Genomic DNA, 26,041 nt, shown 5'->3' with positions numbered 1-26,041 from the left:
GCTATTGGTCTCTGAGGGATTTGAGAGGTGCTCGGCGAGTTAAGAGAGACATTTCCACCCTGCATTATGCTTAATGGGAGGTGGAGAGGCCAGGAGGCTTATGGGTACAGCAGGAGCTATCACGGCTGAAATGCCAATCGAAAAAACATTTTTCATATTGCAAGTTCAAACTCAGACACAGTGAGCTAACCAATGTTGGCCAGAAAACTTATGCAGAGAGGAAAAGACAATGAGCTTCATGATTAAAACCGACTGCACTTACTCAACCACTGATTAAAATGTAGGGTCATGACCAAAAAAAATGAATAATGATCCTTTTTAGGATCTACAGCTTCGAACACTCTTCGACTTCATTACCAGAAAACAAAGAAACAAGTTAGTAAACTATGTTTACACTGAAAGATGCAATCAAATCTTGGTCTAAATCTTTGTCAGGGTATCAATTTTGATGAATAAAGGCCTGGTAAATCGTACAATGTATGAAAAAGAAAAAAATGTGCAAGGAGACACATCATAAACTGTCACATTTCATAAATGTGGCAAAACACAAAAAAAACAAGCATTGGTCACCACACTAGCAGGGTTTCTTTGATCAAAAAAGCTGTTTTTCAGTTAGTTGCTTTGTAGAAATGTTGTAGCAGCAATGACATTGTGAGATATGCTCCAAACAAACTAGCTCGTACAACATGTCTGATCACGTCTAAAGGAAATTGTGTTCTGTACTGCCACACTCGAAGGCCGGGCAAAGGGCCTGACATTATTGCCTCGTCCTGGCTACATCCCACTGCTTCCCCAACGTCTATGCAAGAACTCTGCACGTCTTTGCGGTCTCAATGCAAAAAAAAGGGGTATGACGGCACACCCTTTCAGACAGTCTCTCCTTGAAGACATTCATGGTGTTGCACTCAAAACGTTAACACTCTACCTTTATTTCACACACCTGGCCAATGCTTGTGCGAAGTGGGCGTGATTGTCAGATTGTCTGTTCCAAAAAGTTACAGGAACTGACAGACAAAGCCGCCCACTCTTTCCAACATCCAAAGAAGGGTTTCAGGGGCTGTTCAACAATCTAATAAGCGCTTTGTTTGAAGCATACTGAGGCCTTGACACTGTCAGAATTTTGACGGTCTGCATTTGGTTCTTCAAGCGCTGAATCACATTGAGATCTAGGACCACTGTTTAGGATTGACAACCAACTAATTCTCTTGTGATGGTCAACTTCAATCTGTGCAAGTATGTGCCATTAGCAGTGGCAGATCTAGAAAATTTTACATGGGGTGGCAAGAAGTTATGGCAGGGTGGCATGGAAGGGCATAATATGTGGGGGTCCCCAAATAGAAATACAATTCTACTTCTGTAGGTAAATGGATTCAACAAAAGATCCACAAATATATTTTTTACAATGTTTATTCTTACATTGCATTATGAACAAGATTATGAATAATACAAAAAAATGTGAGGTCTTACTGGCTCTGCACTACCTATCAGACCACAGTTTATGACAGCTTAAAGCCGTACTCCAGCCAGTGTTACTTCCTGTTTAACGCTCTTTCTCAAACAGAGAATAGGGGTGTGGTTAATAGTAGTAATCCATTACCATGGCAACCAGAATGCCATTCTAGCGCACTCACGATGTGTCTGAACGGTAGTGATGTTATAGCCTAACTGCTTACAACAGCATTAGCTATATAGACTAGCTTACATGTCAGTATCAGAGATATGTGAAATCTATAGGTGAAGTTAGACAATGGCTTTATTGATGGATCATCTAGTTAATACTACTGTGTGTAGAGGTGTGTGTGTGTAGTTATACTGTAGCAGCCTGGTGTTGTTTTAAGGCAGTTTAGTGAACAGCTGTGTGTAACAGCACTGCGCTCTGGCTGTGGTTTTATCAACATATCAGTCCTGCTGCCTTCAGATGCTGCAGGGATTTAATGAAATGAAAGAGAAGCTTCTCATACAGTATAAAGCAGCTGTGGACAGCAGATACTGTAAGAATCACACACATTCATTTATAGTTCATTGAAGACTGATTGACTGACTTTCCTGCTTTAACTACATTAAACGTTAATTTCTGTGCTGATTTTGGTTTGAGAGTGTTCAGTTGAAATTAATTATTTACATTTTAAGCATTTATCTGTTGTTGCAGCACATCTGCAGCAAGTATTTAGTTTGAAACACAGGTGCCTGATACTGTATCGGCAGCCTATGTGACGCTCTCATAAACAAAGGGATTTTATGAGGATGACGTATTACTGCAGTGTTCTACTATAGTCATACATCATTGTTCCATTTTAGCAACTGCTTACATTTTTGAACTTTGGGTGTAAAATTAAGTAATTTGTCAAAAAATATTAAGCAAACAGTGTGGCTAATCAACATTGTCAGGAAATGACTCAGAAAAATATGAAATATGTTAAAAATGCCAAAATACACTAGAGGGGGGGGTTTAAGGTGACAGTTGTTATGCTGTTCTCAATACTGAGAACAACTATATTTCTCTTCTCCTCTTTCCTCATCTCTTCTCTCTGTGACTTTTCATTTTCAGTCTGTACTGCACACCAGTCCAACTACTCTGACCTACACTAGTCAAGATGTAAACGGATCTCATGGTTAAAATCCATGTATTTCATTACACTGTAGGAGCATGTGGTTAATAAACTACAATAAAACAACAATCAGATTTAGCACTGAGTGATATTTAATCCCCTGTTGACTAATATATTCAGTCTGACAGTCAAGGATGCAGCAGCCTGTGTGTGTGTTGACTCTGTGCTGTACTATATTAGAAGAGCAGTTGTATATTTGCTAATCAAACAAAAATAGCACTGACGTGTAGTTGTTAGGCTACGGTCCCGACAACCCACATTCCCTAAACGTGATGGATTCAAACCTAACTTCACAGTGTTTAACACCACAACGCTGCAGCTTTTGATATCTACTAAAATTGAGGCTAACGTTATTACAGACATGCTTTGGTTATTGAATGAAGTTTAGCATAGAGTAATTACATTCATTGCTGACCTAACTTTGTTTGAGTTAAACTGGTTATGGTGGTTAAACTTCACACAGAGAACCTCTGACATGACTTCACCTCCAGATGCTGCAGCACTCAGTCACTCCGTGTGTTGTGTTGTTCTGACTGGCTGCCACTGTCTGTCTGTGTTTGGCACAATGCCATACCAACAGTTTGCAGGGGCCAAAGTGAGCATTATGAATTATGGATTTTCTTTCTAGTTCTTCCTTATTTCAGTGCTTTGGACACCTTAAGACCATAGTGGTGACTGAAAATTACATTTATTTTACAATTACAGTTTAAGGAGCAGGAAAATTAGGGGGGGCTTGGTGGGGGAATCTAGAGGGAGGACAGCTGCCCCCCACCCCCACCAGATCTGCCCCTGGCCATTAGCACCCTCATTAAAACAAAATCAAATCACTGTACTAAGATTTGATTTAGACTACAACAAAGAATTTACCTCTTTGGTTTTCTTGTGTTTCAGATCCGTGCTCATGCTACAGTGGAGGGAAGTGTTGGGAGAAGTAATAAGAAATCACACAGATCGACTGGGATGCATTGTCACCATTCCCAACAAGCTCTGTATTAGACTCGCAACACAAGACTTGGATTGAACTAGGTCTGCATTCAGTGCCAGACCATTTTCACACTAAAGTCTGCCAGAAAATAGGCTCGTTTTTTCCAGGCAGACATTTCTCTTTTTCTCTCTCTCGCTCTCAGAGAGCTAATTATTTCTCCCCCCGTTTAGAGCCAACTGTTTCTGTCATCTGTCTCTGTAATGACCTCTGCAAGACGTGCATGCATGCATGCATGCACGCACTCCTCTCTCTCACACTTCTCCTCCTTCACACACATACAGACACACAAACATACTCAAAGTAAAAAAACACACAAACACACACACAGACTTTTGCAGAGAAACCCTGGATGCACACACAACATGGATGTACATGCAACAGATTCAGATCTATTATTAAGGATGGCACTTGGCTTAAAGGAGCAGTGTGTAGGATTTAGTGGCATCTAGTGGGGAGGTTGCAGATTGCAGTCAACTGAATACCCCTCCCCCTCCAAGCATGAAGGAAAAGCTACGGTGGACATGAAACTCAAGAAAACACGACAGCCCCTCTCTAGAGCCAGTTTTGGTTTGTCCATTCTGGGCTACTGTAGAAACATGGTGGTGCAACATGGCAGCTTCTGTGGAAGAGGACCCACTGCCTATGTAGATATTAAGGGCTCATTCTAAGTAGAGCTTTCCATAAGCACCAGCTGCCAGCCAAACAGCCGACAACTCATTTAAGCCAGCTACTTTATTATATCCATTTTTGATTCTAATAAAACAGTTTTGATTAACAAGTTGTGATTTGCTACAGGTATATTTTATAACTAATTTAAATCAAAACCAATACACAGACTAGATAAGACATGGATTAGAAACATGTTCACCCTTAAAATAACCTTGTATATTTTTGTTGAACAAGAGTGCATTTATGTTTCTGGTAAAACAATACATTAACCATCATTGTGGCATGTCTTGATAAACTTCACAGTGAAGGTGTCAATAAATAAATAAAAAATAAATAAGGTCTAATGATTCTTGATTACAAAAGTTCTGATCAGTCAGGAATAGGTGTGGTTTTTAATATTAATAGATATTTACAGGCTGTGTGAGCTAAAACTCATTAAAATATACAATAATTGAGATCAGCGTATATGATGGAATAGTGATATTAAAATGTGCCAAAGGCCACCGAATTTGAGCTTTTACAGCTAAATCTCTCTCTGGGGGAGCATGTTCCTGGACCCCCCGAGCTGGCTACTTTTTCCCACCAGCTGGAAAGCCCCGTTTAAGGTAACAAAAACATAGTTCTTATTTTCATGGGATCACACACTAATTAAAACATACTTAAGAATATTATATTCTGTTTCTGCCAAGTCTGTTCCAATAGATGCCACTAAATTTACACACTGCACCTTTAAGTGCTGTTACTGGTGTTTGACGGCCAGACTGAGACTGTCTGTACTGAGCTACACCTGCGGTCCCAAGTGATGCTCAAACAGCCACCATACTTAACTGCAGTATTTTGATCATCATTATTAAAGCAAATGCAAATACCAAACATGTGCTGGTTCCAGATTCTCAAATGTTAATTAATTTAGGGCTGCAACTAACAATTATTTTGATTATTATTTTCCAGTTTATATATTTCCAACTACTCATTTGGTCTAATAATCTTTGTATATATAAAATCTTTGTATTGCTATATTAAATTAAGAATGATTTTTTTATAGAAACTGTTGGGATACATTTTCAAATAATGGTTTCTATGTCATTGTTGTAGAACTAAATTTAATAATCTAAACAAGTCTTGTATTCAGCACACACACACACACACGCACCACAATACCAAAGACCAAATCTTTACATTATATTTATCTAACAGACCAAACATACACACTCAGTAAAATACATGTAATTTTCTTACCTAAAGAAAAGGAACTACGCACACTCAAATAAATATGTATTTAGTAATAACCTTGGCTAGTGTTGCTTTGGAGCTGACAGTGAATAGCATGAATAAAGAGAGATTAACAAGCTACAGATTATCAGCAATACAAGGTTTGAAAAACTATCCAAATATTACACTTGTCAGTTATGTTCTTTAGTTTTCTGATAGCTTCTTCTTTTTAATAATATGTCAAGGTTATGATATCTTGAAATATTTAGACACTTATCTGACAATACAAATCCACTTCTTATGCCTTTTGTCTCTTTTTCATACTGAGGTAGCAAAAAAAAAAACATTCTTTGAAAAGAAAGTATCTTCATTATAAAAATAAAGGTGTGGACAGCCTGCTCGTGGGGCATGGGCAAAACAAAAGTGTCTTTACAGAATCCCGGTTTCTTTATATCTTGAGCTCTGCTTCTGTGCAGGTGTGTAGGACTAAGACCTTCTGCATGATTACTGTGTTACACCACCTTAACAAATATAGCTCACCCTCTCCGCTCTCAAGATTTGATTGCCTTAAAAAAAACTCTTGAACCTGACCACAAATAAATCTCCTGACCAAAATCAGAACTGCTTTTTCAGGTCTAACATCGAGGTCTTAGGTTTTAGGCTGAAATGAAATGATAAACTTTCTTCATGTCAGTGACAATCAGAATATTTTTTTAAATTGGCCCCTTCAACTTGACTCCAGACATTCATAAAGATTTTGGCATCGTGACAACTTGTATTATGTTCTCTTCCAGAAACTTAATGATTATCTTTGACTCTCATTTCAATTTTTCATTTCAGGTACATTTTGTGTGTGTGAGTGTATGTTATTTATGATAGATGTTTCCAGTTTACTACATGGTATAATATGGTCCATTATTATACTGACTGAGCCCAACAGGTGTAGCATCATGTATGTCTGGGAAAATAGATAGAATAGCTAAAATTTGCCTAAGAACAGGGGTGTGCCAGTTGCCTCCTGTAGTGGAAAACTTCCTTCCTAAATAGGAGACATCTTATGTCCAGCAGTTTTGAAATAAAATTGCATAGATTAGGAATCTTTCAGTGTGAATTTAAGAATACTTTACAAAGTAATTGTACGTTTTTGTGGAAAAACCTTATCAGACACAAAATATTATTCAAAGTATTATATGTAACTTTTTTTATATATCTGGTGGGATCTTAAAACATATCTACATCCAGTATGTTCTTGTCCACAGTTAAAATTTCTGAGTCCAGCAGATGCAGCATCATGTACCTCTGAGTGGTTATCAAATACAACCCTTTAACTACCTATTAAAAACTACTACAATACATATACATTGCAAAGGGACACAAAAACACCACTAAGAACTGAATGAGTGAGAATAGGAGAAATTGTCTGTTTTAAATGTTTTTCTCTCTCTCCTTACCTGGTTGTCAAACTTCAGAGACTGTGTGCCCACGAGGAAACGAATGGCATCAGTTTCAGCTGTCTGGGCAGTTAGTGCTCGTGCCTGTAAAGTGGATACAAGGGAACATGACTGTCCATTGTCAACACATTTTCAATTAACAGTAGGGATGCACGATATTGTCGACACGTCATCAGGCTAGCTGGCTGTGCTTCTCTCCGGTCATGCTGCGGCTAACGCTCCGCTAGCCTCCCGGCTAACGTTAGGCGGCTAACGCTCCGCTAGCCTCCCGGCTAACGTTAGCCGCGGCTCTCCAGGTGGATCCAACCGAAGCACCTAGTCCCGGTTAATTATTCAGTTTAAAGTGAGAAGAAGCAGCGGGTCTGTCGGGCAGCTGAGTTAAGTGGAGCCTGCGGATGAAACACCGGGACCGTCGGCATGAAATAGTCCGTGTTGAAACAGTCCGTGGGGGAGCTGCTGTGTTCAGCTGCACAGACAGGAAACACTTCAGCTGACGGGATGTACCACTCTGTTTGGGGGGGGGGGGGGGGGGGGGGGGTTGGTTTATACCGGCGGTTGGCAACCAGCATATTACGAGCATTACCGCCACCTTCTGCACCGGAGTGTGGACCAGAGATTAAATTCTACACATTAATCCTGTCTGTCTAATAAACTCAAAGAAAACTCTATTGCTCCACCAACTTGGCAGATTCATTAAAGTTTTAATGCTGAGCTACTGAACTCCATATTCCTTCATATATTGTCTTTCTGGATCATAGTTTAATCTATGCTCGCAAGCATAATAGTCTCCTCAGCCAGCTGGAAAAAATATGTGCATATATCGGTATCGGCATCTGCAATCGGCCACAATGAGTGGGAAATATCGGCATATCGGCAAAAAATCCAATATCGTGCATCCCTAATTTACAGACTAGAAAATAACACTTTCTGCAAATGGCACAGAGCTGATAAATAAATGCTGTGACATACATCTGCAACAACTTATTCAACAGACTAAACTAACAGTTAAGCCTACAGTTTTATAATATAATAGCAAAGAGGAGAGATAAATAGCAAAGAGTATAGAGGGTAAATAGTAATGACAGTGGAGCAGCATTCAATACCCCGAATCAGAATTATCTTTATTGGCCAAGTATGTTTACACATGCAAGGCATTTGACTCCGGTTTAGTGGCTCTCAATGTACTTACACATAACATAACAATCATCACAAATATACACAAGGAATACAGCCTGTTCATATATACAGTAGTGGGTGAAATGTATTCCACATTTTGTATTTTAGACTAAAATAAATATGTATAATTTGTAGGTGCAGTGAGTATTTTTGTGTTTCAGGGTTACTGCACAGTGTTAACTGTTCATCAGGGTAAACGTACCTGAAATTCAAGACCATAAATGACAGGAGCGTCGTCCTCCATTTTTGCAGTTTGGTGTCAGAGTTAGCGCTTTCTTATTCTTCCAAAAAAAGCGTCACCTCACGATGAAAACACTTAAAATATATACGTTGTATATATATATTGTAGACACGTACTGCTCAAAACACAAGTCAGTCGGTTCTGCACTTCCGCGATTTTAAAATTGTACTAGATCAAGTTAGTCAAGTCTAGAACGTAACCGTACTCGTACAACGTTGTGTGCGCTTTTAAAAGTACGTATAATCAATCCAGAATCCCGTAATCTTCGCTGGCGTGAAATTTGTCAGCTCTGGAGTGCCGTAGCTTTCTGGTGTAGCCGTGCATGCGCAGTAGAGTTGTAGCTGTTTCTACAGTAAGGTAAGGAAACATAACCGTGTGTTTGTGCTCCACTTTATCGCTTGTTGTCTGTCATTGCATAGTGGTGCAGATAGCTTGGTAGTCTTTTACGCCTTTTAAAGCCTGGGTAGCTATTAGTGAAGTATGAATTTGACACTTGCAATCAGCTGCTCGGTTAGCTTACAGTATCCAGCCCAGCTAACCTAGCGTTAGCAGGATAGCCGGTGTTTCGATTAACGAGTGACCGTGTTAACTGGTGACTTTTGGCCGAATGGTTTCTCAGAGTGACGACAGCTGTTGAAAACACGAACAGAACTCCTAATTTAGGTGTCCTCCTAAAAGCCATTATATTCAAATATGAAGTGACCCTTATTCTACCAGTTAACATGTGTAATAATGTCAATTTCCTCAGTAGACTCTAGGTGCTCTGCTAATCTATATTTTTCCCCACATTAAAAGTAACTTCAAGAAATGTGAATGCTTCTTGTTGGCGAACCAGTTTGATTTGCATAATGTAGGACAAAAAGGACCTGACAAATATATACTGCATTGAACATTCAATTTAGGATCATTTAAGGCTTTTAGGCTTCTCAACAGCTGCCGTCACCACGACAACCACGGACGCATTCGACTTACAGTCACCAGTTAACACGGTCACTTGTTAAAACTAAACATCGGTAGCAAGTGACCATCCTTCACTTTTCCCGAGTAACGGCTCTTGCCTTACCGTGACAGCAATTACAGCATGAGTAGTGATAGAAGAGGTTCATAAATTAATAAAATTAATAAAGTAGCGTTTGCTTACAATGACAAGAAGTGACCAGGAAAGCTGCTGTACAGTGTCCAACCATATATTCCACATTTAAATGAATGTTATCATTACATTGAAAAAGTAATACCATTTAACACAGTGTTTTAATTGTCCAGAGCAGTAAGATGGATAGTGAGGAGGCTCCTGCTCAACGGCCAGTCACCTTGGATATCACAGTAGAGGATGTAACCAAGGAAGCTCCATCTGCAGACCCTCCAGAGCCAACCACCAACCAGACCCCTTCCATAGACAACGTCCTGCCCCAGGAGGACAGCATCGATCTGGGTGGAGAGTTTGTCACGCCCCAGGAGGAAAGCAGCGCCACGCCCTCCGAGAGCCTGATGGACAAGCTCAATGACCAGATGATGGAGAGCGTCATGATCTCCGACTCGCCTAATAACAGTGAGGAGGATGATGTGGCTCCCATTGATTCCTTTCTGGATGCGGGAGAAGAAGAGGAGAATACAGGAGAGACCCCGGGTGACAAGGAGGAGCAAACTGAGATAGGACAGAATACAACTGAGATCAAAGTTTCATCCGAGGAGCAGAAGAAAGAAGATTCTGAGCCCAAAGTAGAGGAGGACACAAAGGAGGGGACAGACACACAAGAGGATGTTACGGCCTGTGTTACACCTCGAAGTGACACACAGAGCCCAAATGATCTTCAAAGTGAGGAACCAGCACCAACCAAAGAGGCGAGCCCAAAAGAGGAGCCTGTGCCGGTGTGCACCATATTCAGCCAGGGCACCCAACCGAAGTCTTTGGTGCCTGACGGCTTCCAGCCCACCCTCATCAAGTCCCCCAGCTTTAGTATGGGGAGCGGTGGGGGAAGCGATGAGGCAGTGACCCCCAGCAAGCTGACGGCTCCGCTCGTGTGCCAGCCCAGCCCCAGCCTCAGCAAGTTCTTCACTGACAATGGACAGACAAATCCAGCCTCTGACTTCTTTGATTCCTTTACTGTCCCCTCCTCCTTCATCTCCGTTTCTAACCCCAATGCAGAGATCCCTCCTGGCGCCAGCCCCGCACCCACAGCCACCACCCCTGAGCACCAGCTCTCCTCGACCTCTTCCTCCCTCTCCACCCCTGGAGGACCTCTGGACTCCGGTGTTCCCACATCTAGCTCAGTGTTTGCCCCCACCCCTACCGAATCAACTGCCAAGCCCCAGCCTCCTCCACCCCAAACAACCCCAGCTCCAACTCAACCTGCCGCCCCAGCCCTGGCCACTCAGCCGCAGCCCTTCAACCAGCTCCAGGCTGTGTTCTCAGGTAGCGACGACCCATTTGCAACAGCGCTGAGCCTGAGTGAGGTGGACCGGCGCCATGATGCCTGGCTGGCGTCTGAGGAGACCAGGAAGGTGTTGATCTCTGTGGCCACCCAGCAGTACAGCCCAGCCTACGTAGAGAGCAGCAGACTCACCATGCCTGGCCTCAAGTTTGACAACCTGCAGGTAGGACAGGCACTTCGGCAGCAAAATGCTTATTATACAACATGTGTCTTTAAAAAGCCCTGAGAACACTATGTCTCACTTGTTTCTGGTTTTCTTACTCTTCTGTGAAAGTAAATTGAATGTTTGGGATTGTGGACTGTACGATGTACAAAACAAATATTTTGAATGTGTCACCTTCAACTCTGGAAAATTGCAAGGGAAGACAGTAGTTAGAGCTGTGCGATATGATGATATATATCGTGTGACAATAGGAAAACATCTGTCATTTCATATTATCCTCTGTTGTTTATTTCGTTGTGTCACAAATCACACTCTTCACGGCAATATTTTTTGTCATTTGGAGTCTGTCCATCTTTTGCAAGGATTACACTGATAAATTACACTTATTGGATTTTAATCGTGAAGCTTTTATTGCACTTACAGTAATGAATGAGTGTAGTTGTCCTCAAATCAAGTACTTCACCAGGATCACTGTCTCTCCTCTGCTCCACTGTGTGTGCAGCACACGCACGGAGCGCTTAGCCCCACCTTCACTGAACCATAGAGAGCAGAGGAGAGTACAGTGACCATAAATGACAACAAAATGCAGTAGAGACTGTCTTTATTCATGTTATTTACCTAATTTAAGTGCACTCATTTCATTTCAGTTCAGAGTCTTTACTGTGTTTTGTTGTCATGCGTGGTTGCGCTACTCTCCTCTGTTCTCCGTGGTTCAGTAAGGGTGGGGCTGAGCCCTGAGAGGAGAGACAGTGAACCAGGTGAAGTACTCCAGTTGACAACAACTACACTCGTTATGATACTGTAAGTGCAATGCATGCTACCTGTATGCTACAGCTATGTGGTGCACTGCCAGAACCTTCCAGGTGAAACTTAAGCCCTAGAATTATTATTCTGCACGTCGGAGTAAGTGGATTACCATTAATGCAGTAACAAAAATTTAACAGCGCAAACGGACACAGAACAGAAAACAAAGAGGCTTCGTACTAAAATTTGAGCAAATATACTTATCAAAAGAGGGAATTAGAAATAAAGGCTCTCTCTAATATAAGGTTGCTTCCAATAAAGGCCTGGAACCCTCTGCGGTTGAGGTAAAGTAAGGCCCTGGCAACTATTTGAGGAAATGCGGTGAAAGATAAAATGAGAAAACAGGATTTCCAATAAATTTTTGTCAGTTAAAAGATTAAGATTTAAGCAGACTATTTGGCTGTTGTACAGTGGAAACCGCTTACAGTTGCAGTGATCAATCACTTATATGGATCAAAAAGCTCAAGACAGAATCATTCCTATACAAATGCTGTTTAAATCATTTGCAAAAAGTAATCAAGTAGTCTGTTTACAGTGTTCATTGTGGGTCTTTTCATATATGACAACATATGGAAAAAAACTACAGTAATTCTATTTTTTTTCCTTACTCCCATGATACACATCTGATATGCATTTAGCAGCTGCAGCATCATTATCAGGCTTTGCGGCACACCTCCACAGGGTTGTGTGGAGGTGCAGGGTGTGGGTGTTTATTTGTAACCGCTGTGAAACAAGCAGAAAATAACGTTTTATTCCTCTCATTCACCGGCTTTCTTGCTACCACTGCTCACTCTCATCATCCACTCTCTAGCTCGCTCGACCGCTGCTTCTCTCTCTCTCTCTCTCTTCCTCTCGTCTTTTTTAAAATGAGTTGGGAAGCAGTCAGCAAAGCCTAACTTTACTGTTAACGTTATCAAATGAAGAGAAATGTCCTCCCCTCTTTCTGGTAATGTTTTTGTCCTCCCTCATGGCAGGGTTACAGCTCTAATCAGTCTGATCACTGGCTGTGATTGGCTTCCAGAGAATTACAGGTTGCAATTCTCCAAAAGTTGATGGTTCAACTTTCTCGCTGCAGGGCGCTGCGGCCCCCACCCCCGCAGCCTAAACGCACATCCCATCTGCTTCCGGGGATTACCTGAGGCTGGTGGTGCATGCACATTGAAAACATAACTGGAAAAAGAAAGTCTCTCAATGAAAAGCTCCTTGAAGCTTATGACAAACTGCCAAAAACAAGCCAATGAGATGCAGCAGTGAAAGAACAAGCATTTGAAACAGCTGTACTTTATTTTGAAACAGTCAATAAAATTCAGTAAATACCAGAGCTGCCCGTTTCATCACTTTATATTCATGTAATAAATATAAAAATGTCAATTAGATGGTAATCTGCTTGAGAAATAAATAAAAAGAAAAAAAATAAGTTAAAATAATCATCCACTTATAGTGATCAGTTTGACCCGGACAGACATGATCACTATAAGCAGTTTCTTGAAATTTTGCAATTAATCTCTTACAACAAAAATCACAGTAAGAAACTGTGAAAACATGCAGTATACTCGCACAGTTCTGTGGTGTCCTTTTGCATGATTGGGAATTCATGTGCTTTGCTGCAGGGAGACGCTGTGAAAGACCTAATGCTTCGTTTCTTGGGAGAGCAGGCAGCCATGAAGCGTCAGGTCCTCAACGCCAACTCTGTGGAACAGTCCTTCACAGGCCTCAAACAGCTCATCGTAAGTCACTCAGTGTACTTTTTGTCTGTGACTAATTTGTAAATGTTCACTTCTGAGGGTCAGACCATTATTCACTGCTTAATGAAATCCTGACCCATAAAAATGAAAGGAATCTGTGCCTACACTGTGTACACATTCAAGTTGTATTCACTTGACTAAAACCCAAAGACTAGTTGGGTTATATTGAAGTATTGTGGCTTCTGATTCAGTCACTTTTGGATATGTGCATGTTGAGTATAGTAGTGCAGCTGCTTTCTGAAAACATCATCTCACTTTCTGAAGGTAAATGGAAGCGCACCGGTAGGTTACTACAGCTTAACATCCCGTTGTTTCGGCAGCTTGTCTGACCTTTTGACAGTCATCCTGTACAGTCAGTGATTCTAATGAAACTGTTGGGTGGTCAGGCCTCAGCTGACTTAAAGTAGTGAATCATATTCGTCTCCTTTCTCCTCACATTACATTTCTCCCTGATTCCTCCGCCAAGCATAAAAATGCGCGTCTTTCTTTGTGACCATGCGAGCCTCACCTCATTCCCTCTCCCGCTGCCATCTATCTATCCATCTCTCCAGCCCTCATGCGTTCCCTCCATCATAATTGCTGACCCACAAATGACCCTGAGAGACAGTTGTTATTTAAAACATATGCACAGCAGCAGCAGACAGTGTGATGGAGAGAGGGGAAAGTGGAGAGGAGGATGGGAGGGGTGGAGTGGAGAGATGGAGAGGTGGAGATCCACTTGGCTCACAAGTTCTTTTCTCCTGCTGTGCCCATGTATTATGCATGGGACTGCTGTGCATATTTCAAGGGCCTTCTGGACTCGCTGTATATATATATACACACACACACACACACACAAGATGGTACTTTCAGCTTGCAGTCAATTACACTATATGGTGTAGGTGAGTGTGTGTGTGTGTGTGTAAGAGGATCAGACGCTGTCTGCCAATTGGTGTGGGTGGCTCCCTGAAGCAAGAGGCAAAAGAAAGGAGAGGGACAGTGAGCTAGAAAGGTAATGTAGGCCTACAGCAGAGATGTCAAGAAATGACAAGCAAAGAAAGAGAAAGCAATGTTGTGTGAGTGAGATATGGAGGCTGAAGAGGGCTTCACTTGGCCCAAAACACACACACACAGGCACATGCTTAACTTTGGAATAGTGAGGGTTGCTATGGGTGGGAATCTCACTGTTAGATTTTCTGATAATTTGTAGCTAATTATCATGAAAGTCAACATTTTCTGAATCCCAAGGTAAAATAACACACAAAGCAGTGCCTGTTCACATATATTAAAATATTAAAACTTTCTCCTGACTAAATGCCCAGTCATCTTGTTACAAGTCAATTAAAATGAAACATAACAATACAAAATTCATGACTAAGGCAGGAGTCTGTGTCACTGGACAACCACGCTCCACATCTTAATGCTATTCTACTGGCTTTTCTCAGTGATTCATCCAGAAAAGTTCAATGTCATGTTTTTTTCTTGACTAACTATAGAGAGCAAATCTTTGGCAGTCAAACTTTCGATGAAGTTGTGCAGAGTTTCCCATTAATTACCTAGACTGTAGGTGTGTTCTCACTCAGCTGCCAACACCGGAGGCCTGCTGCGGCTGCATGCAGGTTAAATACAGGTAGCTTTAGCTGCTAGCAGCCGCCACTACCTACAGGCATGCTAAGCTGACCATCATGGCTCCAAGTTAACACAAAGCTGCAACTTCAGTATGTCATTTCACCGATAAAGAGAGGAATTTCTGAAAGATAGAACAACTTTATCTCAGTGCTGGCATTATAAGTTTACTTCATTCAATCTGGGAAAAAAAACTACAAATGGTTCAATATTGCCTGTTTTCAAGCGTCGGCTTGCAACACAGGACAACAGCATGACCGACTGTAAATGTTAAGGTCTTGTCTTAACGTTATCTAAGAGAAAAAGTAGCTGTATTGGAAACAAACGGCTCATTTCTCTTCCTGTGCTCCAGTGTTGAGCGCAGCAAAGTCGGCTGTACTCATTGTGAACCAGACGGCAGCTCCTCTCCCGCCGCCAGGTATGGTTGGTTCTTGGGCCACTCACGCTGGCTGCTGCCGGGGTATCTGGAGTGACTGACAGGCTTCACCGCCTCTCAGCTGAGCCCTTTTTAATTTTAGCTCAACTGATATCTCTGAGCACAGTGGCACAAAACATTCGACCTGCATTAACTCATGTTTTGTCCTCCTGTGAAACAAGCAGAAACAAGTAATAAACACAATATCAGAAAAGTTAGAGTTGGTTGTAATTAATGTGATGTCTTCAAATGTCACTTTTTGTCCAAATTCAAATATATTCAGTTCACCTTCATTTATGACCTTAGAATTATCAGTTGAGAAGCTGCAACCAGCAAATTTTGTCATTTTTCTTTTCAAAATGACTGTTTTATTATCCAGCAGAAATAAGTAGAGAACACAAAACAGTGTCAGTAAATAGTTATGATATTATTATAGTATTACCATTCATATCTATACAACCAATGTGTTTATGATAAAATTGTTTACAAGAGCACAAAGTTCTTCATAGATCTAGGTTCTTAATTTTGCTCTCAGAGTGCACCAGATTGATGCATTTAACTAATTGAAATGTACAAAATTTTCTTACGGGGGCGCACGGGGAAACACTGAGTCGTGATTTCATCTGCTCTACCTTTTGTAATAATGATTTTCCAAAGATATCTGCACAGCTAAGAATGGATCAGACGACACAGTTCACTTCTTCAGGTAGTTTAATACAAGCACTGGGATCATCCAGTGCACATGCAGGGAGTGAGCATGAGCCTGCTTTATACTGTATATGCTGAAATAAACAGCATCTGTTACTTTACTCCGTTCCTGAGTCCATACATGTGTCTTCTTTGGAGTCAAAACTTAAAGATAACATAAACTATCCCCAGGCAAAGAGAGTTCAACATGGAAAACTTCATGACCCCATGACCTCTGGAAACTCCTGTCTAAACTTGGACATAAATGATGTAAAAAGCATACTATAACTTTTTTATGTTGGGCAAAGTCTTTTGACGCTTGCTCAAGGGCTCTCCTGTGGGTTCTCCTCTAACTCCAGGTGGAAACTTGCAGTGTGAATATTGTAGGTCTACCAACTTTTTTATCGTCATCCTCAGAGAACATGCTACCTTCCATGTGCTTCCATAGCAGAAGGTCATAGGTCGTATTTGTCTTGCACATAGTGGTGTGGCTCTAGGGATGGAAATGTCAGTCCGTCCGCCACTTTGGTCCAGACTGAAATATCTCAAACTATTGTATAGATTGCCATGAGATTTGGTGCTGACACTCATGGTCTCCAGAGGATGAATCCTACCAACTTTGGTGATTCTCTGACTTTTCCTCAAGTGCCAATATGAAGCTGACGTTTGTGGTTTCTGATCTCCTGATTCAATTGGATTTCAATTAACAAAGTCCAGAATCAATTAATTTCATTTCGATTCAGATTCACTACAATTCAATTCTTGATTCATTGAGATAAATATGAATATTGTAGAAAGCTCTTTTTAATTCATCATAGGAACTTAAACTTGGTCTACACTCAACAAGTAAGCAACACTGTTATTTCCTTGGCTGAATTGAACACGAATAAGTAGAATCCAAACACAGTTCAGTCAACTTCCACAGCTTCACATCTTGTTGCCGGAGATAATATCTTATTCACAAACACAAACCAAGAGCTCAGATCAATCCGTCTCGTAGATGTGATCTCTAGATCCACTACATCCAGAGTCAGCTAACCATCCTGAGTCACATGTCCCTGTAAACCGCAGCAGATCGATTGACTGTCTCTATTCACGTCACGGTTTACAGGACTGTCGTGACTCTTAATTGCCACATTTACATCAATGATGCCCACTGTCTTATATTTCATTCTTAATGGCATTACAAATGTCTAGAAACATCTTAGATTTGCCTTGATGAATGTTCAGACACCATGACATGAATACATCTTATGCCTCTTATTGTAAATTAGCACATGATGTCATCAGGCCCTCACATAGTGGCATCACCAAGACCAGGGAAATCAGTATAATGTGATACTTGTGATCCTTGACAGAAAATTCTCTTTTCATTCACTTTTTTTTCTCTGGGAGTGCAAAAGTCAGCTACACAGCAGCGTTCTTGACGCTGATAGAGATTCAGTGTCTTGTTCAACAACACTTTAATAAAGTAGATGATTGCCGACTCACCCGGACCCTACAGCTGAAGGACAGCTTTTCTACTGACTCCATATCCTACTGTGGAGCCAACAAATCCCGCTCCCTAATAATAAGGGAGCACGGTATGGTCTTGATCAGAGCAGCCCACATGCAACGGCTCCGCTGACATAATAATCATTGACTGAGTCACTCCCACTGATGAATGGATCAGACACCATCTGCCTTCTCCATCTACTACCATCTACTTGCGTTCAGATGATTTACTTACCAATAAATTATGAAATCTCCAAACTTCTAAGATCAAACAAACTCGTAGATCAAAGCTGTCGTAGGTGATGTAGCTTGCTAAGCGGGGAGGGGAGGCTGAAATGGAGAAAATGGGACACACACACACACACACACTCTTATTCGTACACACACGCATACACAGGGAAGTGGAAATGTCAGTAAGCCAGTGGTCATTAAAAGCCTGCTGAAGCTCGATGCTCGTCGAGACATCTGATCAATCACTTAGAATCTGAAAGCTGATCCGTTTTCCTTTTATACATGTGAGTATGTGTGTGTCATTCTTCCTGTGTGTGATTGTAGTTACATGTCAGGGGTGTCAAGTACATGTATGTACACGTACGTATTCCCTATTTTGTACTTGTCGTCAGCTGTGATCATCCTTTGTGTGTAGCCTTTTGCATGGATGAAGTGAAGTGGTAGTCACCCCATAGAGCTTTATTCTACCGTGTGGCATCATTCTGTGTGTGTGTGTGTGTGTGTGTGTGTGTGTGTGTGTGTGTGTGTGTGTGTGTGTGTGTGTGTGTGTTGCGGAGCTCTGCTATGAGCTGGCAGAATGAGTCATGCTGCAGAGCCAGAGTGTGACTGCACCCACTGCCACCGCACACTATTCTCTGTTCATACACACATGTGCAACCGTGTACACGGACACTGAATACACTCAACACACAAGAGGCTTGAGAAGAAGAGTCTGCGTTTGCTCTCTCTCTCTCTCTCTCTCTCTCTCTCTCTCTCTCTCTCTCTCTCTCTCTCTCTCTCTCTCTCTCTCTCTCTCTCTCTCTCTCTCTCTCTCTCTCTCTCTCTCTCTCTCTCTTCGTCTCTTTGTATGTGTCTCTCTCATTATCTAGTATATGTGGACATCCACCAGCGAGTACCCATCAGGCACTCTGTAGGAGAGCTGCCATTATGGACATAGAAGCGCTCTCAGTACTGCTTTCTGATGAATCTTCATGTAGAGTAAGACCTCACATGTTTCCGTCAGGCTAGCTGTAGCACAGCAGTCCACTGATGAGGAGGACTGTGGAAATATCCTCCATCTTTTGGAAGTACCTTTATCGCAGCGCTATGACTTCTACTTTCATGTCTCTTTAAAGAATGAGTCAATAAGTCATTATGTATGTAAAAGGAAAAATAAAGGAAAAGGAACTAATCTGTTGGGTTTTGTTTGTTTTATTAAAAGTTTAAGCTATAAAATGTCAGCAATCAGAATTTCTCAGAGCTCAAGGTCTTCATATTGCTTGTTTAGCCTAAAGATAATCAATTTAGAATGATATAAAACAGATAGGAGCTGCACATTTTTGGCATTTTTGACGCAGCAAGCAGAGAATGTTTGGGTTTTTTCCTTGACAGATGACTTCAATAATTTATCGATTATCACAGTTTCTGTTCATACATTTTTTTCTCAGTTGACTTGCTAGAAATGTTTTCTTGCTATACACTCGTCTCTCTGATCCCGTCCAATCTGAACTACATATATAACAGTGTTCCTGCTGCACAGATCCTACTCACATCCCAGTTTGATTTTGGCCTCTGCAAACGATACCAGTGCGAGGGTTAGTGATAACACGGCAAACAAGAATGACTAGCAAGGAATGCGTTGGTTGTGCTGCATATAGTTTGGACGGCTCTTTTAAATAGTACATTTCAGAAAAAAATATGGATATACTGTGTTGGCCTCCCCTCTACTTCTCCCTTTGTCTTCCCAGTGACCTCTGTCTCCTCTCGTGTCCCCACTGTGGTGTGGTCAGCAGTGGGCTTAGTCTCTGGCTCAGCACCACCCTGGGCTTGCCTCATCTGTCTCTCTCATTACCCCCCTTCTCTCCTCCTCCTCTTCCCTCTTTCCCTCCTTCTCCTTCATCTCTGTCTCTCTCTCTCTCTCCCTTCCTTCCTTCTGTACTACCCACAAGAGACTCAAAACCTCTCTCTCTCCTCCCCACAGTGTGATGCCATCTGGGCCGGGGGCCAGTACGAGTGTGTGCGTGCAGGAGATAGAAAGAAAGAAAGAGAGAGAGAGAGAGAGAGAGAGAGAGACCCACCTTGGCTGGGTCAGACAGACACACCCCCATAATCACTGCAACGACCCAGCTGCCGCACCGCACTTTGATATCATTGCCGTAACCTTTACTTGTCATTATCGTAACCTTTTTACATAGCTGTCATTTCCGCCACCAGTTACACTTGCAAGCTGAGGTCCGGGTAATGCACTGTCAGCTTTTGTAGAGCTGAAGGGCATGTTTAAACCTTAGTGCTAGTTGTTTTCACCTTGCTCTGTTTGTGTTGGCTGCAGCCATATGCTCAGACCTACTGGAAAAGTGCAGATGGAGTTAAGACTGTTCTTTCTGCCTGCTTATTTATTACAAGGTGTTTTATTTTTGTACTTTTTTTAACCATCACACCTTGCACGGTGATTGGCCAGAGGGGGAGAAAGTAGGCGGGCTTTTCTTTTACATTCTTCACACAATAACATCCATCATTTTCGAACAAATGATTGCAACACGATCGCTGCCTTCCAGGAGAGACTGTCCCCGACGCGTGAGCGGTTATTCCCATTTGTGATATTATCGCCCCTCACCTCACGTTTTATTGTGACCGTTCTAAACAGGTATGAACACGTTGGCCTTCAGACATGTTCAGACCACGCGTCGTATGAGCTAGTTAGTTTCAAGCATGCCCCCACCTTAACCCCACTCGTCTGCTGGCTAATTGTTTCTCGCCTTATTCGCTTCACGCTAGCAATTTCACCACGTTCCCTTAGCAATTAGCTTTGTGAGAACAATGCTATCATAACCAATAGAAATGATGGCCAACTAATAACCTTCCCAAGTCAGTCAGCATCAACTTCAGGTCTCTCAGTGTTGGGAAAACTTACTGTGTTCGTGCTATACTTTAAGAGTCATTGGATGTGAAGTAAGAGCGAGACAGAACTTATCTTGAATATTGTCTTCAACAGCGCTCTCAGAGGAAAAGTGGAAGGGAAATGGGACATGCTGTTATTGTTGACAACCAAGCCATCAAAAGCTATCCAGTTGCCCACCAGTCACTCAGTGGTTGATATTACCCAGAGGAGCATCGCTTAGAACTTGGAAGCTGTATTGAACCATCTCAGGGAGTGTGTGGAGTTCTCTCGCAAGCCATCAGCTACCGCAGCGTCTTCACATAATATATTACGCCAGTTTGTGTCTCAGTGTGATTTTTTTTTTTTTTTTTTTTTTTTTTGAAGAGTCCAGCAATTGCCTGTGGGAGACAAAATGGCTGCTGTGTGAAGTTCATATCAGTACAGTAGCCAAGCAGGCTGTCCTCCAACTGGAGGGCAGCGTTCTGTCCCCTGTTTTCAAGTGTCTGTACATCAACTACAGAGGCATCAAAGTAAAGTTAGCCACTGTTACAGTGACTGGCATGCACTTTTAGCATATTACTTTTTTTTTTTTACCCCCCTCCCCACACCCTCTGTGTAATCCAAAATGCCGGAGCTTAATTGAAGTTGCAAGGGAGCTCTGTGTTAACCAAAGCTGGGTGGAGGAAGCCTTTTTAAGTCTGATTCGCCTGGAGGCTTCGGGTCTTGCGAGAGAACAAGTGGGCGTTCGTTTGTTCATCAAGCTTTGTTATGCAGGTTTTTTTTAAAAAAAAAAAAAAAAAAAAACTCACCAAAGGAAAGACACACTGAACTTGCGATCTTCAACACAATTAAGAAGCCTCACCCCTTTTAAACTTGCAACGAGACTAATTATACGTGTTTGTGGGTGTGAGTGAGAGAGATAGAGGATGGAAATGTGTGCACATTTGTATTGCGTTTGTCTGAGTGGGTGTGAGCATGTAGGAGTCTGTGTGAAGCATTGTAACACTATTGAAGTCACATTTGTTAATTATAATCAATGAATGTTGTTTTTTTTTCTGTTATGCTGAACGTGCTTTAGGCATGTGCTCACTGAATCACCGATTGTGTCTATACCTCCCTCATTTATCAAAGTGAAGATTTACAGTCTCTAAGTCTCTGTCTCCGTGTTTGTGCCGGATAGTTACCCGTGCTGTAGCTGGGCGAACGTCTGTCCTACAAGAGCTTCTCCAAGTGTGTTATTTTATTAACACAAATAGATAAAACATTTGGGTCCAAGCAACATACAATAAAGCCATTAATATTAAAAGGTAATACAGTTAACTACACAAAATCCCATCAGACAAACTATAGAAACGTGCTCCAATAGTGCAAGACAAGCATGTAACATAACTAACTCTTTTATCAGTGAACTTTATCTGTACATCTGTGAGGAATGCCAGTACACAGTCATGCTGTTTATAGTAGTCGGATTCATCAGCATTGAATCTTGAAGGGCTCGTGTGTTGTGTTTACTGCCGCAGAAGAGAAATAAAACTGGCTATTATGGGGTTTTTTTTCAATCCGAAATGAGTAATAAATAGAAGTTATTACTCCATAAAAAATAGTTGGATTTATTCTCTCTTTGGAAATTTTGAGCTGCTTCAGTGGCTTTTGGATTTGAGTATTTTCCTGGGGAAGCATCTTCAGCGCAGCAGCGTCGTCACCCTGTGGGGTCACATCTGGATTCTCCACTCTTTTTTTTTTTTTTTCTCTCCTCTCTTCCTTCGTCTGGTATCTCTATTGTGCCAGGAACAAAGGCAGGTTTACTACCGACCGGCCTCAAAAACCAGCAACAAGGAACAAAAGAAAATAGCCCTTCCCCATTATCTTGCTAGAGACACGCCTACGTACACGATGGCTTGCGTGTAGGCAGATGGCAAAGTAGATAGCACCGCCTACGACGGACGCCTGCGCTCTTGCCCCCCAGAACTTTGTGGAATTACTTTGTCGTATGTCTACTTCTCTGAACTTTCTTCGCACAAAATACCATATGACCTGGAAACTTTTCTAGCCTGTGAGACCAACTTTACTCACCATTTTTATGAGATTTTTCACCCCAGCTCGGACTGGCCCTCACAGCTCCTCAGGGGCCAGGAGAACAAAGGCCAGCTTTCCCCCAGGCAGTGGAGGAAACACCAAGGGAAGTGCACCGGCATACAGAACGAGCTGCAGGCCCGGGCACACATGGATACTGCTGCCCTGTATCCTCTTAGCAAACATCCAATCCTGGACCTCAGTGCCAGGATCAGGTTCCAGCGGGACTTCAGAGACTGCTGTCCTGTCGAGCAGAGAGCAGAGAGTCGTCTTCAGTGTTTGACAAATATTAGCAAAATAATTGATGAGAAAACACATAATTGCAGGGGACACCGGTGGCAGCATCTTGATGATTGTGCGGTACGTATTAAAAGTCCAATGAAAGCGCTGCATTTTCCATATACGCCACACAGACGTTTATGGGTTTGAATAAACAAATGAATGAATTATTTTTATTTACACTGTGCTTTTTACAGCAGAGCCATCTCTAAGAAGCATTGCAAGCACACTACAACAGGCAATGCTGTCAAAGTAACAGGCCTGTGTCATATGAAGGAAAATGAAGGCTGAACCTCAACCTCACACTGTAATTTTACAGTTTAAAATATCCTAGAACACTTTTGTAATTTTTGGCATTGATTAATTATAATGAAATCATATCTGCTTTACTGGCTGTAGGTGTGGAGTATATCAATAGAGAAGAGAAGGGAGAGGAAAGATACGACCCAAAAGGAAGCTAGAGTGTAGCTGGTAGAAATCAACAGACTGACAGGCTTCTTAAAGAAGACAATTGTCAGTCAGTTGATCAAATATATTAAAATCAATACATTGCTGTGTTGGAAGCACCAAGGAGCAGCTCAGCAGGACACTTTTTGAGATGCTCATGGACTCAGATGATAGTAAAGATGAAGATGACTTGAAGTTGAGTTGATTTAGTAGATTCACATGATTTGAGTCAAGTGATTCACATGATTTGTTATTTTGGACTTATTTCTGGCATAGGTTTATTTTATAAATAATTTAAAACTAATACATAGACTAGATAAGACATGAGATTAAAAACATGTTCCCCCTAAAAATAACTTTGTTTTGTTGAATAAAAGAACATTTATGTTTCTAGTAAAACAATACATTAACCATCATTGTGGCATGTCTTGATAAACTTCACAGTGAAGGTGTCAATGAATAAATAAAAAAATAATAAATAACGTCTAATGATTTTTAATATGCAGTAAATTCAAATCAGTGTATCTGATGGAATAATGGCATTAGAATGTGCCAAAGGCCACCAAAGTTGGGCTTTTACAGCCATATTTTTTCTCCAGGGGGGCTGGGCCTCGGACCCCCCAAGCTGGCTACTTTTTCCCCAATGGCTGGCTACTCCATATCCTTGTGGAAAGTCCTGCTCACCCAGCATGGAGTAACTGGCTCTGACGTGTCAGCCCCTTTATCTTCCAAGGGAATTCACCTCCTCTGTAATTGTCAATGTTTGTATTCCACCACAGGCCGACATCGATACAACACTCTCTATTCTATACAAGGACATCTGCTCATTTCAGTCAATACCAAAAGTTTTACCTTACTTTTTCCAACACATCAGGTGTAGCACCAGGAGTGAGAGAACCCTTAGATCCCTGCTATGTACAGCAGCCATCTCAGACTCTCCACACAGGCGCTCAGGATGTTTTACGTTTTACGCAGGCATCACCGAGAGCCTCCTGGCTGGGAATATCACGGCGTGGTTTGGCAACACCTCTGAGCAGGACCGCAGAGTGCTGTGGTGCATTCAGCCGAGCGTGTCACTAAGTGCCCCCTACCTGCCCTGCAGGGCATTTACACACGGCGGTGAAAAACCAGGGCAGTGAGGATAGTTAGGGACCCCAGTCAGCCGGACCACAGCCTGTTCTCAGTGCTGCGGTCAGGCTAAAGATACCACAGCCTGAGGACCAACAGCGAGAGGCTCAGGAGGAGCTTCTTTCCTCAGGCAGCCCAGGTATTAAATGAGAGGGGGGAAGGGGGGTGGACATATTTCACTGCCATTGTCTTGATAATGTGTATGTGACAAATAAAACTTGAGCTTGAGCACACTTCTTTCACCAAGCCTCTGTAGTCAATTGCTCATTTAATATCACTGGCAATAAATCACCATGGTAATGCCTCCTCATTTGATTTGGAGGGATCTGATTATGCCTTATTGTGGAGTCATTTGAGCTGAGCTAAATTATTAATCACCATTAAGCTATTGTTATTCTATTTTTTTTTTTTGTCCTCCCGCCGCCCTTCCCGTGTTAATTGAAATCACTCAAACCTGTATGCTTGATGGCGTTTATGGCAAGCTATCGTTAAACACTTTGTATGTTCTCGTGTGAGTGAGAAATAAGTTTACCTGAACTTTCTACGCATATCATAATAGAATGTATCTATTTTGTGTTAGCAAATGTATGACTGCCACATTGTTAAGTTCAGGAGAAAACATTTCTTAAACCCAACTAAAGCAATGGAAACAAACCCAGCAGCAGGTTTTGGTTCTTTCACCATTCTTTCCTGTAATATTGCAAACTGATTGTCTGATCAAGCAATGCTGAATATATTCATATTGTTGCGTAGACCAATTTATATTGAACAGTAGCGCTGCTAACAAATCAACGCTAATCTCTGTGACAAAAACAATGTATTTCCTGTACCTGCTTCACAATAAAATGGGCTAAAATGGCAAAGACGTCTGCCACGCCACCATCGCTACATCCCCAATACCAATCTGGTTGGTGACCTGTTGCATGTAATCCCCCTCTCTTTCTCCCCACATTTCCTATCTGCCTGTCAAATATATTAGGTGCTGCAGCTAACAATTACTACTGACTAATGATTATCGATTAATCTATTGATTATTTTCTCGATTAATTTATAGTTGTTGGGTCTATAAAATGTCTTCTTTTCTCCTGACCAACAGAGCACAGCCCAAAAATATTTAGTTTACTCTCATAGAGGACTAAAGACAGCAGAGAATATTCATATTTAAGAAGCTGGAGCCATACTATTTTAGCTTTTTTTCTGAAAAACAAGTTCAGTGTGGTTGTATGCCATGCCTACAGCGATGGCTAAAGTGGGCTATTCTGCTCCTGTGGAAAAGACATCATCAGAGTCTGACCTGGTGAAATTAAAAAGACAGAATAGGAAGTTCAATCAATGTAA

At 41.7% G+C, this 26,041-nt stretch overlaps 2 protein-coding genes across 2 annotated transcripts in view; one reads left to right on the top strand and one right to left on the bottom strand.

Annotated features, from left to right (window-relative positions):
* Positions 1-8,500, bottom strand: part of eipr1 (EARP complex and GARP complex interacting protein 1) — a 58,260-nt gene extending 49,760 nt beyond the window's left edge. The window contains exons 1-2 of the mRNA XM_044374020.1: positions 8,305-8,500; positions 6,927-7,010 (exon numbers count right to left, since the gene is read on the bottom strand). Of these exons, the coding sequence (XP_044229955.1) occupies positions 6,927-7,010; positions 8,305-8,346 (126 nt within the window). The 5' untranslated portion in view covers positions 8,347-8,500. The remainder of the gene's footprint in view (positions 1-6,926; positions 7,011-8,304) is intronic.
* Positions 8,501-8,603: 103 nt separating this feature from the next.
* trappc12 (trafficking protein particle complex subunit 12) overlaps positions 8,604-26,041 on the top strand; it is a 36,592-nt gene continuing 19,154 nt past the window's right edge. The window contains exons 1-3 of the mRNA XM_044374019.1: positions 8,604-8,700; positions 9,607-10,938; positions 13,353-13,469. Of these exons, the coding sequence (XP_044229954.1) occupies positions 9,616-10,938; positions 13,353-13,469 (1,440 nt within the window). The 5' untranslated portion in view covers positions 8,604-8,700; positions 9,607-9,615. The remainder of the gene's footprint in view (positions 8,701-9,606; positions 10,939-13,352; positions 13,470-26,041) is intronic.

This window comes from Thunnus albacares, chromosome 15, assembly GCF_914725855.1.
Source record: "Thunnus albacares chromosome 15, fThuAlb1.1, whole genome shotgun sequence".
Classification (NCBI taxonomy): Eukaryota; Metazoa; Chordata; class Actinopteri; order Scombriformes; family Scombridae; genus Thunnus; species Thunnus albacares.
The sequence above is the reverse complement of the archived record's forward strand: the minus strand, read 5'-3'. Positions and strand labels throughout refer to the sequence as shown.